The sequence below is a fragment of the Balaenoptera ricei genome, chromosome 1, assembly GCF_028023285.1.
Source record: "Balaenoptera ricei isolate mBalRic1 chromosome 1, mBalRic1.hap2, whole genome shotgun sequence".
NCBI classification, from domain to species: Eukaryota; Metazoa; Chordata; class Mammalia; order Artiodactyla; family Balaenopteridae; genus Balaenoptera; species Balaenoptera ricei.
This window is the reverse complement of record NC_082639.1, coordinates 96328773-96347268: the sequence shown is the minus strand read 5'-3', so window position 1 is coordinate 96347268 and position 18496 is coordinate 96328773. Positions and strand designations below refer to the sequence as shown.

Here is an 18496-nt window from a genome sequence, read left to right as displayed (position 1 = left end):
TCTTCAGGTGTAGTTAGAGGATTCAGAGCTTATTGAATGTATGTTAAAAAAAATTACAATCTAGCTTGATGACTACTGGGAGAATTATTTAAACTACCAATATCTGTAACTGAAAAATATTATTGAGATGGGCAAGAATCCTGAAATGTTTCTAAAGTCAAGTTTTCATTTAAAAAGTAAGCTGAGTTTTTCAAATATCATTTAATTTCTTTTTATAATAATTTGAGCTAGAATAATAGGAAAAGCAGGAAAATATAATATTGGAGAAAATACCTTAACGCTTAGAACTGCCTTCATTTAGTACGGAGATGGATACAAGTAACAAGAACTTACCAAGCCCCCCAAAAGCACGTTAAGAAAAAAACCCACACGTTCTGAATATAGGTCTTATAAATAAACACATTGTAAAAGAAGCAATATAGGACAACATGTAATAGCTTAACAGAAGTATTAACTATCAATACAAATTCTCTAAAACCATGTAACACTAGAGAATTTCCTTAACAAACAGATGCTTCAACTTCGTCCCAAGACTCAACATTCTCTTTCTATACAAAGTCTACTATTGTGATCTGGCAAAAGATTTATAAGTGGTGACTAGTACCAGAGAAATCCATAGTGCAGCCCAGCCACAGAGAGTTGTATGCATAAAATGGATATCACAATTTTAATTTCCCTTGCTAGCTGGCAATCAATGAAAGCCCTTATGCAGAGGGAACCTGCTGAGTTGGAAGAGATCCAGGACTCAGCTGCAATTGATTTCTCTCCTCTTTCACTTGTTTACTATAAATGACCATGGAGCTACTTTCATGATGCAAGTCTCCCATTTACACTCCAAGAGGAAATATTTTTCTCCAAATCATATAAAATGACCAAGGGCTCTATAACCCTAAACTGTAACAATCTTTATAAAGGGATCCTACAGAATTCTAAGTGTCTGTTTCTTAAATATTTCCTTAAGAATGGGCACTGAACTTTCACTAGGGTCACCAAGTTACTTTCTGTTTTCATTTCACAGAGAAAAATTACTTACTATGAAGCAGAATCATTGAGCTGATATTCCCTGGATCTGCTGAAGCAAGCCTGCACCCCACCATCTCGCCATAACCGTTTAATCACTCCTGCTAATTCTGGAGTCATGACTCCTTCTTCCGCACTGCCAGCTAAAACAAATAATTGCCGGGCATCGTCCTGAAGAAAGCAGTTAAAGGAGAGAGACAGATGATTCTCCATTTCTTAAAGAATTGACAAGAGTCTCTTTAACACACACACACACATATACATTATATGCTATATTACTTAAAAGAGGTATGAAAGAGGCCTTTCCTGGCAGTGCAGTCTGAGAGAATTTACAATGAAGTCTGTCCCCCTTCTCTCTCCACTACAGTTAGAAGTGCAGAGCAGAGTTGAGGAATAATTTCACTCCCACTACCACTTCTTCACACACCACCATCCCCTGAAAAGATCTCTTCTAACTGTCCTACAAATCCCCATCCTGGTTACTCAAGATTTTTTTAAAAAAATAAATTTATTTATTTATTTTTGGCTGCATTGGGTCTTCGTTGCTGCACACGGGCCTTTCTCTAGCTGTGGCGAGCAGGGGCTACTCTTCGCTGCGATGCGCAGGCTTCTCATTGTGGTGGCTTCTCTTATTGTGGAGCACGGGCTCTAGGCGCATGGGCTTCAGTAGTTGTGGCTTGCGGGCTCTAGAGCGCAGGCTCAGTAGTTGTGGCACACGGGCCCAGCTGCTCCGCGGCATGTGGGATATTCCCGGACCAGGGCTCGAACCCATGTCCCCTGTATTGGCAGGTGGATTCTCAACCACTGCACCACCAGGGAAGCCCATGATTTTTTTTTTTGACAGAAAAAAAACTGATCTGTCTGTGAGACGGGCACATGTAACACATCCCCATTCTGTTAAAGGAAGCCTACAATAAAAATAGAAATGAAAAGACTAGCACATAAGAGGTAAAGTCTAAACACATCAAAGGGAGTAAAACATTAATCAAATTTAAGGAAACTGTTCTCTTTTTCCTTCTTAATCTCAGACAGAGGAACAGGAAGAAGAAGAGACTGAAGCATTTAAGAAGTCTGGAAATCTAGTAGGGGAAATAAACCCCTAAGGGAATAATTCAGTCTCTACGTTCCCCAAAGGTATAATAATCCTCTAAAGGAGAGAGAAAGAAAGGCAGAAGGAGAAAAAGAAAGTAACACAGAGATCTGATCAAAACGTCATGAGTCACAGACATAGCTTTATAAGTGGTTACAGTTTTTAAAACTAAGATATGTGAGAGGTAAAGAGGACAGAAAGGGCTGAGAATTGTGATTGCTTTGCCTTATTCTACCCAGCACTGCTTGTCAGATACTTTATAAAAATAAACATAGTTCTCATGGGATGATTTTCCCACCTCAAATCTAATATTTATCTGCCTCAGGATATTTCCAAATAACCATAAAAATGCAACTACTAAAGAAAAACATATACTGGGTAAAGAAGAAGTAAAGGGGGAAGGGGAGCAATCAATTGTATTATAAATAGTCATTAGGACAATAAACTAGCAAGCAAAAAGCATTTCAGACCACAGGTGAAATTGCAAACAAAAATTCCTAAGACTTGTGTATTCCCAAAACTCATGCATCCACCTAAGCAAAACAAACCAAAACTAACCATAGTGCACTCCAATTAATTTTGCCGAACCCAGGATCTTCAGCCTTAATGGATTTTGCTGAGTAATATTCTCTTCCTTTGAGATCCTTTCCAGTGCTCTTCCTAGTAATACTTTAGACCCAATCATCTCTAAGAAACTTCATCTAATATCTATAGTACCCTCGTCTCTTTTTAGAGATAAAAATTTTCGATAAAGGAACGAATGAGAAAAGCTGAAAAATTACACAAACTGGCAATGTACTCAACAGTGGGCATGTCCTTCTACGCCTATGGAATAGTACGTTATTTAACATTTAATGACTTTATAGTCCCTTGGTTCTGAAATTTGACCTATACTCATGCAGGTATTCAAAACCTCAATAAGTATTGCTTTTTTTTTTTTAAATACCATGATTCTAATTTTAGAAACTTTAAAATAGAAAGAGAGCTACTGCTACGTATTTTTGCTGTCCTGACTTTGTAAAGTTTTAGGACAAAACATTTTTCCCTTACCACTTAACCCCTTCTACAGACCTACTCCTGCTTGCCCATAATAAACCCTCTTTTATAGGTCGTTAAAGAGGACCCTCTTTACAGTGAACTTCATACCTCTACCCTTAAGCAGATATGAAAAAGCAACCTATCCCACACCCAGCTTTATGCTTTTCTATTCACTCTCCAGACAACTGTAAAAAACTAGAGAAGGATAAGAGAGGAGCTATAAATATAAATCCTTACACATGAAAGAGGAAAAGAGAAACTTCAAAAAAAGGGTTGTAGATTAGGATGAGTGAATGCTGGAGAGCTAGGTGATTCAGGAGGCCTGAGAGGAATTAATAATGTCAACTGCATCTGGTGACATGGGAGTGTTAGGACCCAGAGATTAATGATACTGATTTGATAAAAGAGAAATGAAAAGAGGGATACTATGGTGTGAATGTTTGTGTCCCCCCCAAATTCTTATGTTGAAATCCTAATGTCCAAGTGACGGTTTTAGGAAATAGGGCCTCTGGGAGATACTTAGGTCATTAGGGTGGTGCTCTCATGAGTGGGATTAGTGCCCTTATAAAAGAGATCCCAGAGAGATCCCTTCCCCTCCTGCCAAGTGAGGACCCAGCGATAAGTCTGCAACCTGGAAGAGGGCCCTAACCAAACCATGCTGGCACCCAGACCTCAGCTTCCAGCCTTCAGAAGTGTGAGGAATAAATTTCTGTTGTTTATAAGCTACCAAATCTGTGGTACTTTATTACAGCAGCCTGAACAGACTAAGACAGAATATGACAACTACATCTGGTGACAAAGGAATGATAGGACCCAACGATTAATAACAACTAATTTGATAGTGGAAAGAAAGGAAAGGAGGAGGGATGGCCAAGAGACAGAAAGGAGGTCAGACAGAGGGTGAGAAGTAAAAAAGGAGGAAACTAAGAAAATAAGTAAATAACTGAGATGGAGAAAAAGCCAACAAAGAGAGGGAAGAGAATAAATACAGTATTACTAACCAATTATTGGATACAGCAAATACAACAGAGAAACAGAGTTGGGAGATAGAAAGGAATGAGAAAAGGGAGGAAAAAAGTAAGAACACAAGAAAGAGCTGGTAGAAAGAGGGAGGAAAAAGGAAGAAGAAAGGCAGTGGCAAGAGGGGATAGAAGGAATAAGACTAAAATAAGAGTTTGTTTATTCTTGCCTTAGCTATCACATTTTTCCTGCTCAGAGGCTTAGAAAAATAGTCTCTGATTTTTTGTGATATGGAACCCTTTTACAAAAACGTAGAAGTCATGCCCCACACATTCCTCTTCATTTCTTCTTTTGCTCCTCTTCTCGCCAATCATTTTACAACCCTTACTCTAGCTGCCCTTCCTTTATGGCACCTCTAGTCTTCCTAATCTAATACTACCCAATTAGAACCATCCTTCTATTATTTTTCCCTCCAAGAATTTCCTCACTTATTTACTGAATATTAATTTACATCTGAGAAATTGAGAGTTGCTTAGAAGAGTTCCTAAGCTACTTCACAGACATATAGGCTTTGCCTTTCCAGGCAGTCTCCCCAAGTCACTTCCTTTTATTGCCCATAGCACCTAAGTATGACGCTGAACACAGCTGATGACTCCCTTAGTTCTAGGAAAGCGTTCTATACATTCCCAGCCTTCTCCTGGAATTTAGCTGATGATGATATAAAAAATCCCCCACTTTCATTTTGGCTCTCTCCCCACTGCATCAAACATCCTAATTTATAAACTAGACCTTCAGGGCCCACTAAGTATTATAATCAATCAACACAACTTTTGAATATCTGACATGTGCAAGAATTATACTAGGACGTGGTATAATCCAATTCTATAGCCTATAGTACAACGCAGTATAGGGATATAGTTATTCTTGAATACTGGAAATTTGCCTCTAAAATTGAGACTTAGCGTTCATGTCCTTATCAAGTTTATTCTGTGACACTGATATTTGCCTTTAATCTCTACACCTCAGAAAGCAGAACTCTATATTATGACAACCTCTCTTAGATTATTTCAATTTACTATCATTTACTACTATAAAAGTCAACAGTGCTGTAAAAGAAGCAAGTGAATAAAACAGTTACCACAAAAACCTACAGTATATCCACAGAATCCCATTTCCTAGACTTACCTTTGTGGTAGTAATCTAATATCTCTTAAAGTAGATTGCTAACATGTCTCAAATGAGCAGACAGTACTTTGCTACATCTTAGCTTGTTGCTTAAATTTATTTCCCTAAAACATGAAGCAAATCGTGCTTAACTGCATCTACTGAAAAAGAGCAAGTAAAGAGGAACTGAGAAACACTTACTGCTCTGGCAGCTTCCCCAAAGTCAATCTTTAGCCGTCCCATGGCTCTTATGATTGCAATGATGGACTGTATAGTATTGCTGTAGACAACTACTTTATATTGTTTACATTCTTCCTCTGAATAGCCATCCTCATGAATGATTCTTTAAAAAGAAGAAAACCACAAATCATTACCATGGACCTAAAATGAAAAGACACTATGGACTTTTATGCATTATGAGTAAATGTAGTTTTACAAAAGACCATGTTCCAACTTACTTCATCTGTTTCACAATGGTGCTTTTACCAGATTCTCCAGCACCTGAAACAAAAGAAAACCAGACTTTGAATTCATCTGTAATCCATCTCAAAAGTATGAAATCAACATAAGTGATAATTCTAGATTAACAGAAACCACAGGTCCTAGGGAAAACTTTGGTGAGGTTTTCTATCTATCAGGAAAAACTACAAAGCTTCTCCAGGAGAGATTTTACTTTCTTTATATAACACAGCAACCAAATATAATTCACTGAAAGTGTTCCAGGGCCATCTTGATTATCACCTGTGTAACATAGGCACTCTAAAGGAGATATGGCAACATAAACACCTCTAGGAACTCATCCTCTACATCCAGGGTCCCCAAGCCCTGGGCGGCAGACTGACAGCAGTCCTCAGCCTGTTAAGAAACCAGGCCGCACGGCAGGAGGTGAGCGGCGAGCAAGCGAAGCTTCATCTGCCGCTCCCCATTGCTCGCATTACCACCTGAACCATCCCCCTGCCTCCCCTCTGCCTCCCGTGGAAAAACTGTCTTCCATGAAACGGGTCTCTGGTGCCAAAAAGGTTGGGGACCGCTGCTCTACATGAAACGTCATGAATGACATAGACACTGAACACAGGCAAAAATGAAATGATTTTTTTTGGCTTATTCACTTTTATTAATTCCTCTGTCCATATCCATGGACCTAAGAAGCAGCAATCCTCTCAGCCATGAGACTAAAGAGTTCAAAACAGAGGAAGCATTGTCCCTACCACTTTTCCACTGTATACCCCCTCAAGACCACATTTCCCTCCTCAGCCAGCTGGAATCACTTTAACAACCACAAATGTCAGATGGGTCCCCTGAACTCCTTGACATTCCACCTGCACTTCCTTAGTCAACTCATTCTCCCACCGTCCAAGATGCCTATCTGACACCACCTCCTCTCTCTCAAACCTTACAAACCCCTACCCACTCTGACTCTCAGCTAATGATCCTGCTACCCTCTTACTGGAAAAAGTAAAGCACTCTGAAAAAATTATCTCATTTTCCCATAACCAAACCCACCAATCTATCTGCACCTCCATTAATCTCTACCTTTATCAGTGGATGAACTATCTCTGCCAGTGTCTAAGACTAACCCTGGAGAGAGTTCACAATTGGAGGCTGTGCACTTACCCACCTCATTTTACCTATTCAAGGTCTTGGCTGCTACAATTGTCCCATGTCACTCAAATATCATCAAGTTTTCTCTACCCACTGGGTCACTCTCTTCGTTATACAAACTTGCTATACTATCCATCTTAAAATCAACACAAACACACCCCACTTCCTACCTTTCCTTGACTCCACAAATCTTCCTCTAGCTACCACTCCATTTTCTCTCTTCCTCTTCATAGCAAAACCCCTCTGAGTTGTCTATATACATGTTCTTCAATTCTTTCCCCCAATTCTCTCCTTAACCCACTCCAATCAGGTGTTCGTACACACTACTCTACCCATTTCTCAAAGTCTCCAACAACTTCCATCTTAACAAATCCAATGGTCAATTCTCAGTCCTCATCTTACTCAAACTCTCAAGCAGAATTGGTCCAAGTTGATGACTTCTCTTGAAATATTTTTTTCACTAGGCAAGCTTCTAGACCCAACATCCTACTGGTTTGACTCCTACCCAACTCCTTCTCATTGTCCTCCCTCCTGTCTCTGAATTCTAAAGGTTGTATTGCTTCAGAGCTCCTTCATTGGACCTTTTCTCTATCTAAATTCATTCTCTAGGTCATCTCATCTAACCTTATGGTTTTAAACACCACTCATAAACTGATAAGAGTTAACAGCTAGTGAGTACTTCATGCCAGACACTATTCTAAACACTTTACTTGTGTTAACTCATTTAATCCTCACAATAACCCAGTGAGGTAGATATTATTACTATCCCCATTTTATAGACAGATGACAAATTCACTTGTCCACCACTACATAGTCAGTAAGTGGCAAAGCTGAAATTTGAATTCACACAGGTTGGCTCCAAAGTTCTTGTACACTGCGCCTCTGTGCTAATGATTCCCAAATTTAGATCTCTAATCTATACCCTGGCTTCTAACCTTGGCTCCAGACACGTATATCTAAATTACTTACCTGATAAATCTTATATTTCTAGTAGACATCTCAAACTTAAAATGCCCAAACTGAGTTACTGCTTCCCCACCCTTACCCTCAAACAAACCCTGCTCCACCATGTATCTCATCTCAGTAAATGACTTCAACATTCACCCAGTTGCTCAGGCCAAAACTGGTAAGTGACATGTAGCTAACATACAGATGGAATGTGGGTGCCAGGACCTATATGTATACTGAATTAGTAGAGCTTAATTTTTAAAAATAAAAATAAATATAGCTCGAACAGTTTCTTCTTGTACCACAATGATCATGAGCATACTGGAAACCACAGGCCTAGATCATTGCAAAAGCTTCCTAAATGATCCAATGCTTTAGACCTCACCTTTCCTATGGTCAGTTTTCCACTCAGTAGCTGGAATGAATTTTGTAAAATGTAAATCAGATCATGTCACAACTCTGTCCCAAAACTCTCCTATGGTGTCCAATTACACTCAAAATAAAATTCATGGGCAATAAGGCCCAATATGCTCTGGCCCCTGTCTACCCCTTTACCCTCAACTCCTATTATTCTCCACTTTGTTGTCTTGCACTTGTCAGACCAGCTTTCTTGTTTTTCCTCCAACATACCAAACTGGTTCTCAGTGAGCTAGATCCTGTCTCATGATCTTCACATTTACCATTCTCTCTGCCTGGAATAAGTTTTTACAAGATCTTCTTCACCCAGGTTTCTGCTTCCCTCAGAACAGCCTTCCCTGACTAATCTATCTAAACAGCCCCCACCCAATCACATTCTCTCCCCTTACTCTGTTATATTTTTAAAAGCACATATCACTTCTTCACATTACAGATTTCATCTCCTGTCTTCTCCACAAAATATAAGCTCCATGAACTTTATTTATCCTCGTATTCCCAGGGCCTAGAACTGTGCCTGACATAAATTGGCTACGTAGATAAATATTGATGAACAGATGAATGACTATTGTTCAATAAGCATGATCCTTTATTAATATTTCTCAACTCTATCAACCAAAAATGTTAGTTAAAATAAAGTTCAAATAATTTTATAATTTCAAACATCTACATTTTTAGAGAATCAAAAGGGACATTTATATATGATTTTATCTCTGTTCTTATCACTTAATTGATAATCGGGGTAGCACTAAAACAGTTAATATTCAAGTAGCACACAAAGAACTTCCTAATGATAGTGTGAGAAAGAAGTGATTTCTCCCATGCATATCTAAAAAAAAACCCTAATGATTCAATTTTGAGGAAGAGAATACAAAAGCATACCACTTACATTTAAAATAGTCTATAACACACAATTCCCAGATTATCCCATGTAAGCAGTAACTACAAAATTAACTACAAAAAGTAGAGATTAATGAAGTAATGTGCACCATTCTTTAATATATTGAAAACAGCATTTCTACCATTGATGTTGGATTATTTTGAGTAAAATAATAAGTTTATTAATCTCAGAATCAATTTCTACCCATCTCATTAAGTTCTACCCTAGGAAGGTGCTGATTTAAAAAAAAAAAAAAAATGTTGCTCTATCTCTCTCATGTTTTTCCAAGGCTCCCTGATAAAATGTCAGTTTGTCCTTCTCTTTATTATCACACAACATATATTCACCCAAGTTTTTATTAGGCATCCAATTCTATCTCTTAAAAGAAAGCACCTCTTACTGACCACAGAACTAAACACAGGATTTGTTTCAGTGGGTGTTCCATAGCATTTCATACAAATAAAGAATGAATTGCTTTATACCAAGCCTTTTACCCATTCAGCTTCTAGATCACCATGAAAAGTGCCACCATCTTACCTTCCTTCCAGGTACGAAATCTAAGAGTCATCTGGAACCCACTCACTCTTCTCTCCTTACATCAAGCTGTAACAAAATCTTCTTCTTGTGCATTTCTCAAATTAATCCTTTCTACTCCTCACACATCTGAGCCTGACGTATACCTACTGGATGTTACTGTTGCAATCTTCTCAAACTTCTAGCTCAAAGCCCCTCTTCCCTCTCATCATCTCCAAATGGCACTATTAAAAAACATCAGGGCTTCCCTGGTGGCGCAGTGGTTGGGAGTCTGCCTGTCAATGCAGGGGACACAGGTTCGAGCCCTGGTCCGGGAAGATCCCACATGCCACGGAGCAACTGAGCCCATGTGCCACAACTACTGAGCTGTGCTCTAGAGCCCACGAGCCACAACTACTGAGCCCATGTGCCACAACTACTGAAGCCCACATGCCTAGAGCCCGTGCTCCGCAACAAGAGAAGCCACCACCGTGAGAAGCCACCACCGTGAGAAGCCCACGCATCCCAATGAAGAGTAACCCCCACTCGCCACAACTAGAGAAAGCCCCCACGCAACGAAGACCCAATGCAGCCAAAAATAAATAAATTTTTTTAAAAAAAACATCAGTTTATCTAATAATTCTCCAAATTCTTCCAACATTTTCTATAACCCTTTCTTATTAGGTCTGAACTCTTTATTTTTACCTCAGTCCTCTGTGCTCCACTGCTTCAGTAGTATGTTCTCTCTCTAATAACTTCTCACTCTTAGGCTTTCCCCAAACTGCGTCTCTTGTCTCACCTTCCTTCCCCAATACACATGTGGTGTTTGAAACTTCCTAATTTTATGTACATCTTTTTACGTATCTTCCTTCAAAATTCAACACAAGTTTAAGGAGAGATTCATTTGCCCATCTTCAATCTTCAATAATAAGGATATAAAGAATGGGATAGACATAAAGGAATTGCAAAGACAGACTCTATGGCTTGAAGAGGAAGGAACTGAAGATGATTTTGTAGGCAGAAGGGGTGGAACTGGGCAGGCGATAGGACATATAGGGAAGAAAAGTCTGAAAGGCTCCAGAGACAGGAGGGAATGGGATCAGTTCGACTTAAAAGATTTATCCTTAAAACGATATGTATCTAAAGGACATCCAATATAAATAGGAAAAAAGGATGAGAGCTAAAGCTACAGAGATTTTTGAGAGAAAAGGAAGACAAGTAGCTAAGTTAGATGGTCTTGTTCTCAACAAAAGAAACAAGGCAATCTGCAGAGAATAAAGGAATGGAATTAATTTAGAAAATCATGTTATAAACAGTCAAACAGAACAAGAAAGAAATGTGTGTACAGGTTAGCACACAGAATCACCAACACTGTTAGACAAAAAACAATTTACCAGTATATATTCTACTGTAGAATCACTGTATTTACCTAAATATACTCTAAATTTTATTTTTAAGGAGCTCCTTGAGAGCAGGTACCATATCACAGGCCCACCTATTTCTTTCCATAACATATACTACATTATGAATGTGAAAAATAAGAAATGGTGATGATTTCTTTGCAAGATTTTTTTAAGGCCAGTGAATTGCTAGTATAAATTATTATATATGAGTAAACACATTCAGCTCACATACACACTGATTTTTAAAATTTACCCTGAAAGATGGCTGACACTCAAAAACACAGTGTCACCTGATGCCTCCTCTTTTTTCTCTCATTTTGACTAAAAGAAAAGTTAAAGCCAGCCCAAAGAAGGTACATGAGTATATTACGCTCTTTCATATTTCTGTGCCATCAGGCATAATGAATTTCCTCATCTGTAAAACAGGGGTCAATAGAAGATTCTTAGAACAGTACCTAGCACATACTAGGTATTCAGTAAATGTTAACCAGCCATTATTTGTGAATGCTGTTTTCTCTGTTCCAAGTACCACCAAGTAATGTTAAGGCCCAAAGTGTTTAATTTAATAAAAACTCCTTGGATACTGATGTTGGTTCAAAACCTCAGTAGAAATGGTATAACTACTTAGCTGCTCTCTCACAATAACAATACCGTGGATAGAACCTGGATTCACACACTTAGTCAGCAACTTATAACCTAAAAGCTACAGTAAACTACATCAAAGCATTAGTCATTTTCTCTGCCCCACCCTGAAGAACAAAAACACTTTCTTCCTTAAATCTATTTTCAGCCCTAAATACTCCTGTCTGCTACCTCTTCTCCCATATTTCTCACCCATCTGTACCTCTGCAGCTTTTCCTTTAAGTTTGCCCACAGGTCTCTGCACCACTACCTCATGTACTAGTAGTTATTCCAGTGGCACCTGAAACACCTCCTTTTCCTTTTAAATACTTGTTTCTGTAGAGAAGTCATGAAACTTCTGAAAGACCAGGATTATAACTACAGCACACCCCCTTTTCTAGAAGTCTCACAGCCCCCAATATGCCACTATTTTTGGATAACCCTCTAGCCAGTGCTAGACAAACACATGCTCATGGTCTCTCTACAGGCCTGCATAATCAGATATATGGGAACATATGACTGCAATAAGCATAGACCAGCCTCTCTCCCACAGCAGACTGAAAGCTTAGCCAGTAACTTTGATTTTTCTTTCTAACTTATTTTCACCTTTCATTTACAACTCCGGCACTTAAAAAGATTTTTTTAGTTACGGATACCATGTAGGAACAAACTCTATGGAAGAGGAGACTTTGGTCCTAGCTCTGCCATGACTAGCTTGTGACCCTGGGCAAGTCACCTAATTTAATGCCAGTCTCCTTACACATAAAATGTGAAGGACTTTGGCTTAGATGTGCTTTATGGCCGCATTCTAATATTCAATGATTATAATTATTATAATGCTAAAGGCAGACTAAATCTCTAATTCTGGCACACAGAGGCTTCAAATCAAACCATGGATCCACATCTTCCTATTAACCCAACAATCCACAATACTACCATAGTACAGTGATCAGCATGTTCTTCAATTATGCACTACTGATCAAGAAGGGACAAAGAGCAGAAAGAATTAAAGAGTGTAGCAACAGTAAGGAAGTAAGAGTTGTCTGGCAGCCAAGCTCCTATATTCATGCTCAAGGATATTCTATATACAGTCTTAAACTAGCAGAACATTCAAGTTAGATTGCTATTCTTAAAAAAAAAAATGTGAATATCTATAACTAAAGATCACAGGAGCACAGTTCCTGCTATTTCCAAAAATAAGATTACCGTTTGTTCCCACTGATTCCTTTCTATAGAGGTATAAGTAGCTAAAATAATAAAAACTCAGATTAAGGTAAAAAATGACATTTCATCCAAAATGCTTTTCAAGGTACCATACTTAACACAAAAACCAGTTTCCAGCTTCCTAATTAAGTAAAAGAAATGGTTAGCAAAATTACAGATGGGAAAAATGTCACAGAGCAAACAAAAATTGTTATTCAGCCTTTAAAATACACACACACACACACACACACACACACACACACACACATACATCTTGCATTGCCTGGCATTGCTAGACAATGAGACTTCAAATACAAATAAGTTTAGGAATTTATGGTCTCGTGGGAGAAGTTAGATATATTTTTCTTGTGAAATTAGCAAGTTTCCTTAACCTAAAATAACAGAATAATTTTTTCACCCAGCCCACTGTCCCTCTAAGCATCCAAGCCTCTGCATTTAAACATTTTTGAAAACCCTATTCAACTCAAACTTCAATCTTTGCTGAAGCCTCCCCCATTCCCTCTGAACACAATTAATACTCCCGCTCTGTTGGCTGGCACAGATTATTCCCTTTCAGCATCAGTCCCATAGGTTAATTTCCAAAATCAAGTCCCAAACTGTCCTTCCCGGTCACCTTACCTCATTTTATCTCTAGCCAGCTCTGGCTACTCAAAAATAAAAAAATTTTTTTGACTCTCTTTCCAGCTCCTAATCTCATAAACTGCTAATGGGTTTTCTTGATTTTGATTAAAATGGTAACAAAACTCTTTTTGGTACAACCTGAAAACCCTTCCACATCTATGTAATTCTCCCTCAAGGTGACTCTGACCAGATTCAACCTGATCCTACAGGCTAATGTCAAACACCACAACACTAATACTTGGTCAAATTATTTTAATTATTTGCGTTGGTGCCTGCTTAGTATTCCACTAGTCCTAAGCTCAAAAGCACACTCCTCGAAAGCACAAAACAGTGTCTTCTTTTTGTGCCTCTACCCCCAATCTAGAGCACAGTCTAGGACAGAGCAGACACATTAATAACTGTGGGATGAATGGCTTGAGTTTCTATGAGATCCAGTGGTTGCCTAATTACATTTCGCAAATGCCAGTTGCAATAGATAGAATTTTCGAAGTAGGCAGTTAACAGAAACAGAAGATTTCCATTCCTCTGCTATCTTTAGTCAGCCCCACACCCATTCCTGGTTATGCCTTCAACTCTCACCTCACAACTATACTTGACGATAAATTTGGACTCACTCACAAGCCTCCTGTTCTCCCTATTCCCCTCTAAACCTTACTCTCAAAACCCAGTCCCAGCTCCCTTGTGCCCACCATCCGCTTCAGTGAAATTAACTGCTATGAACCTGTCCTGCCCACTCTGTATCCTAATACCTGAAGGAGTGCAAGAAACACTGTGAGTGCTCATTAAATATTTGTTCAGTGAATGAATGAATATCTTAATAAAAGATAGCAGTGAGTTGTGACCGGGACAAAGATAATGGGTCTCTTCTCTGAAAAAGATTTTTCTAGGAAGCTATCACATACCAATCACCAAAGAGGCTTAAAATGCATTAAGAAAGTTTTGATAAAACTTAATTGATATATTAGAGTATCTGCCTGCCCATAACCCCTTCTGGAGAAATTCCTATTTCATTTGCAGGGCAGGTGGCCTACAGGATCTGGGCCATGCCCCTCTCTGTGGCTGGATAATGAGTAAGTATCTGACACAGGAGTCACCCAGTACAGGCGGACAGAGGGCTTACACCCTGTGTGATCTAGCTCCAAAAGATGAGTAGGACCAGCCAGATTTTCTGAGGAATCTGCACTGGAAGATACAGAAAAAGTCATCCTAAACTACAAAGTCACAATGTGTGAAAACCTAGGTTACCATTATAGAGCTTCATGCATATCAATACTATAAAGGAAAGAATTCAGAGGAAGTTGATCTGGAGAGAAAACAGAATAGACAAATGCACAGAGAGACTTAGAGATGTCATGAGAGAAGAGAGTCCATACAAAAGAAGAGATAGAAAATGAGTGAGGAAAGAGACCAAGGAGAACAAGTAAAGACAAGAAAGTAAAAAGAGGCAGAAATAGTGAATAATGAAGACAATGAGAAAGAAACAGAAGAAAGGCAGAGAAAATAGCCTGGCCAATGCCAGAGCTGCCTCAGTTTCTGTGGCCTGATTCTTCAGGTCTTCCTTCATTCTCATAAAACCTATCTCTATTCTAACAATAATTCCCCTCTCCAAGTCTTTGAGCTAGTTTGAATGAGTTTTCTATTCCTTGTGACCAAACAAAACAAAACAAAAACAAAAACCACCTTGAATGGACCTGGCTTTAAGTTAATTAGAATCAATTACCCCTTTTTCAGCCTTTAAAACTTTTTAAGTTGTTTCTATTAAATACTGAATACAAAAAAGGATATTTATGACATGTGTGTGACAAAACAAACATCTGTGTACCTATCACCCAATATAAAAAATTAAACATTACCAGTTATCTCTGAAGTCACCTATGTGTTCCTCCCCAATATCAATTACTTTTTCATTAAATATTTCCAGAGGGTGAATATGCAATAAGGGAGGGGGAGAAATTTTTTTAACTCCGTAACAACCAAAATATGTCCGGCTTACACAGTAGTGTGTCATTTATTCAGTTTCACATCTTTCATGGACATGATCCTATCATTTTACAAGCCTTATAAACCATAAAGTAGAAAGCTAATAGCCATTTTAACATTCATAAATCACCTAAGGAAAATGTTGGTTTGATTAAACGGGAAAAAAAAAAAAGAGGCAGCTCACTCAGCCAAGCAGCTCTCCTCAAAATCTTTTCACTTGAGAATATGAACAAGGTAACTCGAGTGTTGCTAAGGATCATGTGTTCTCTTTGGGCAACTGGCCAATTTAGAGGGAGAAGAGGGGTTTCTTCCTCACTTTTGTGGAATATAGAAAGAATGCTTAAGGGATCAATCACTTGTGAGCAAGAAGGGGGATCATCCTCTGGTTCCCGCAATGTTCTAATTTTGGCTTCTGGAGAGTAACTTTCCCTTTACTTCTTTGAAAGCAGAGCAACAAAATGTCACTATGGTGCTAATGCTAAATTACATGGTATGTACATATGACCTGACTGAAAACTATTTTTGAATAGGTACATTTCTTACTAGCTCTGCCTCAAAATTCTGTGAGATAAAAATATAAAATATACATTTAACCCACACAAATAATTCATATGTAGTGGAGATGTCCTACAAAGTTAACTGCAATGTTAAATCCATTCATCAAATTTTTACATTTAAAAATATTAAAATCATATCCCTATCTAAGTCTCAAACATTGACAGCAGCATACAGCACTTTTCTACATGCCTATTTAATTGAATGTAAATTAATACCAACTTTAAAAATTCACCAATAACAAAATATTATAAATTCAGTTGCCTACAATTTCAACTCAGTTTCAATTCAAATTCAGTTCCACATCCCTAAGGATGCCTACAATTTCAATTTCCTTTACCATATAAATGCTCACCAATGTTGTAAGTCAAAACCCAAATGGAATTTGGAATGGCAAATGGTAGTGGAATGGCAAAAAAGGCAGGTAATAAGAGGGGGGAGAACGCAAAGTCTCTAGATGGCTTCCCCAAATTATATCTATATTTATCTATCTATAATAAAATGTGGCTTTTTAAAAATACAGCTACTAAAAATTCAAATCAATACTTTCCAAATCCATTGCATACCTTTCCAGCCTTACCTCCTACACTCCTCCCGCGCCAACCCTTTATTCCAGGGCAAATCTATTTGCTCACTCATATTTCTGAGTCTTTGTACATACGATTCCCTCTGTCTGGATGTGCTTCTCTCCAGTCTCTGCCTTAAGAGTTCCTATTTATCGCTCGAGGTCCATCTCAAATATCACCTCCTCTGGGAGGACTTCCCTGATATGTCTCTTCCTCCTCTTCCTCCTTCCAAAACTGGCTACTCTTTCTGTAACCACATTCCATTACCATTGTTTACTTGTATAGCTCCACAAATTGAACTGCTTAAAAGTTTTGTCTATTTCTCATTTATACCTCTAGGCTAGGAAAGTACCTGTGTACATATAAGACAACCAGAGATACCTAATCATAAGTAAGTCAATAAATGAGCCTCCTTCTGAACACTGAAAACCAAAAAGCTTAATAAAAAGTGGCTTTGACTAAATGCAATGCAGTGTCCTGGATTAGATCCCGGAGCAGAAAAAGAACATTAATGGAAAAACTGCTGAAATTCAAATAAAGTGTGAAATTTAGTTAACATTAATGCACCAATATTAATCTCTTAGTACTGACAAATACACCACAGCTATGTAACACATCAACACTAAGGGAAATCAGGTGAACAGTATACAGGAACTCCATGCATTATTTTTGCGGCTTTCCTACAAATCTAAAATTATTCCAAAACAAAAAGCTTACTAAAAAACTTCTAAGTAGTCTAGAAAAAGTTGAAAGAACTACAAATACCAATGAGAACATGAATGTGGATTTTAATTGCAACCATAATAACAAAAATAAAAGAATAAGAAATACACTTCTCTTCTTAGAAGTAGAGAAAGGAAGGAAATTATTTTTAATAATCTGAAATGAACCAAAATATGTCAGGATTTATTAATGTTGCAAAATGGTGAAAAGATTTACATCATTAAACTGAAGTAGTTCAATTTTTATTTTCAGAAATACATAACTCAATATTGAAATAACCTGCGTAGAAAAGTTAAGACTGTGCTATCATATCCCATACATCAGAACTACATTATCTACATAAATCATTATAGTATTTATGTCATTACTTCAAACAGAGCCCTGTTTTGAAGTTAATGATTCCCATGTTCTAACTGCAGGAGATAGAGGGGGAAATGTTCTATTAAAGGTATCTCATTCTAAAACAATCCTCCTATAATTTATAGTAATTTGTAAAATATAACTTCCAAGGTCCTGGGCAAAATTCATTTCCACATTAGCTCAAGAGCAGTGACTAAAGAGGAGTTTTGCTGTTTCTCAACTGATTTTAAAATATTTTAAACTTAATGATTCTAAAATCATACTGGTAAGTTCCAAGATCATATCATAATATACAACACCATCCATTAAATAAAAACATAAAAACTAGGGATATCAATACATGGCTAAAACAGAAATCCAAATACAATGTAACATTTTCGTTAGTTCTTAGAATTCAATGGAATACTATTTTAGTTTTCAAATCCAACTTGAAAGGATAAACGAAATTTTGAGTATTTGACCCAGTGTAAATAGGTCGCACAATCAACCACTACAGGAAGATTAATTACAATATGACAAGAATCCAGCTACCTTGCTAATTTTAAAGAGGTCTGATTTAAATGGTCCCTAAATCACCAGTGTAATAAGTGTTAACAGCAGGCCACATGAATAAAAGCAGGAGATACAAGAACAATTTAAATATACAAATAGTGTAAAACCCTGGTGAGAGATGCCTGACATGCCAGCTGTAGATTTACATGAGCAGCTAGAAAAAATTTAGAATACTATCTACTTTTAAGTTAAGCAACGAAAACTTTTTGAGATGTGAAATACTAACATCATCCAAAAAACTAAGACTTTTGTATGAATGTTA

At 37.8% G+C, this 18496-nt stretch overlaps 1 protein-coding gene across 1 annotated transcript in view; it reads right to left on the bottom strand.

The window, feature by feature from the left end:
- Positions 1–18496, bottom strand: part of GNAI3 (G protein subunit alpha i3) — a 37825-nt gene that overhangs the window by 11342 nt on the left and 7987 nt on the right. Inside the window, exons 2-4 of the mRNA XM_059927324.1 lie at positions 5731–5773; positions 5474–5615; positions 1034–1191 (exon numbers count right to left, since the gene is read on the bottom strand). Of these exons, the coding sequence (XP_059783307.1) occupies positions 1034–1191; positions 5474–5615; positions 5731–5773 (343 nt within the window). The remainder of the gene's footprint in view (positions 1–1033; positions 1192–5473; positions 5616–5730; positions 5774–18496) is intronic.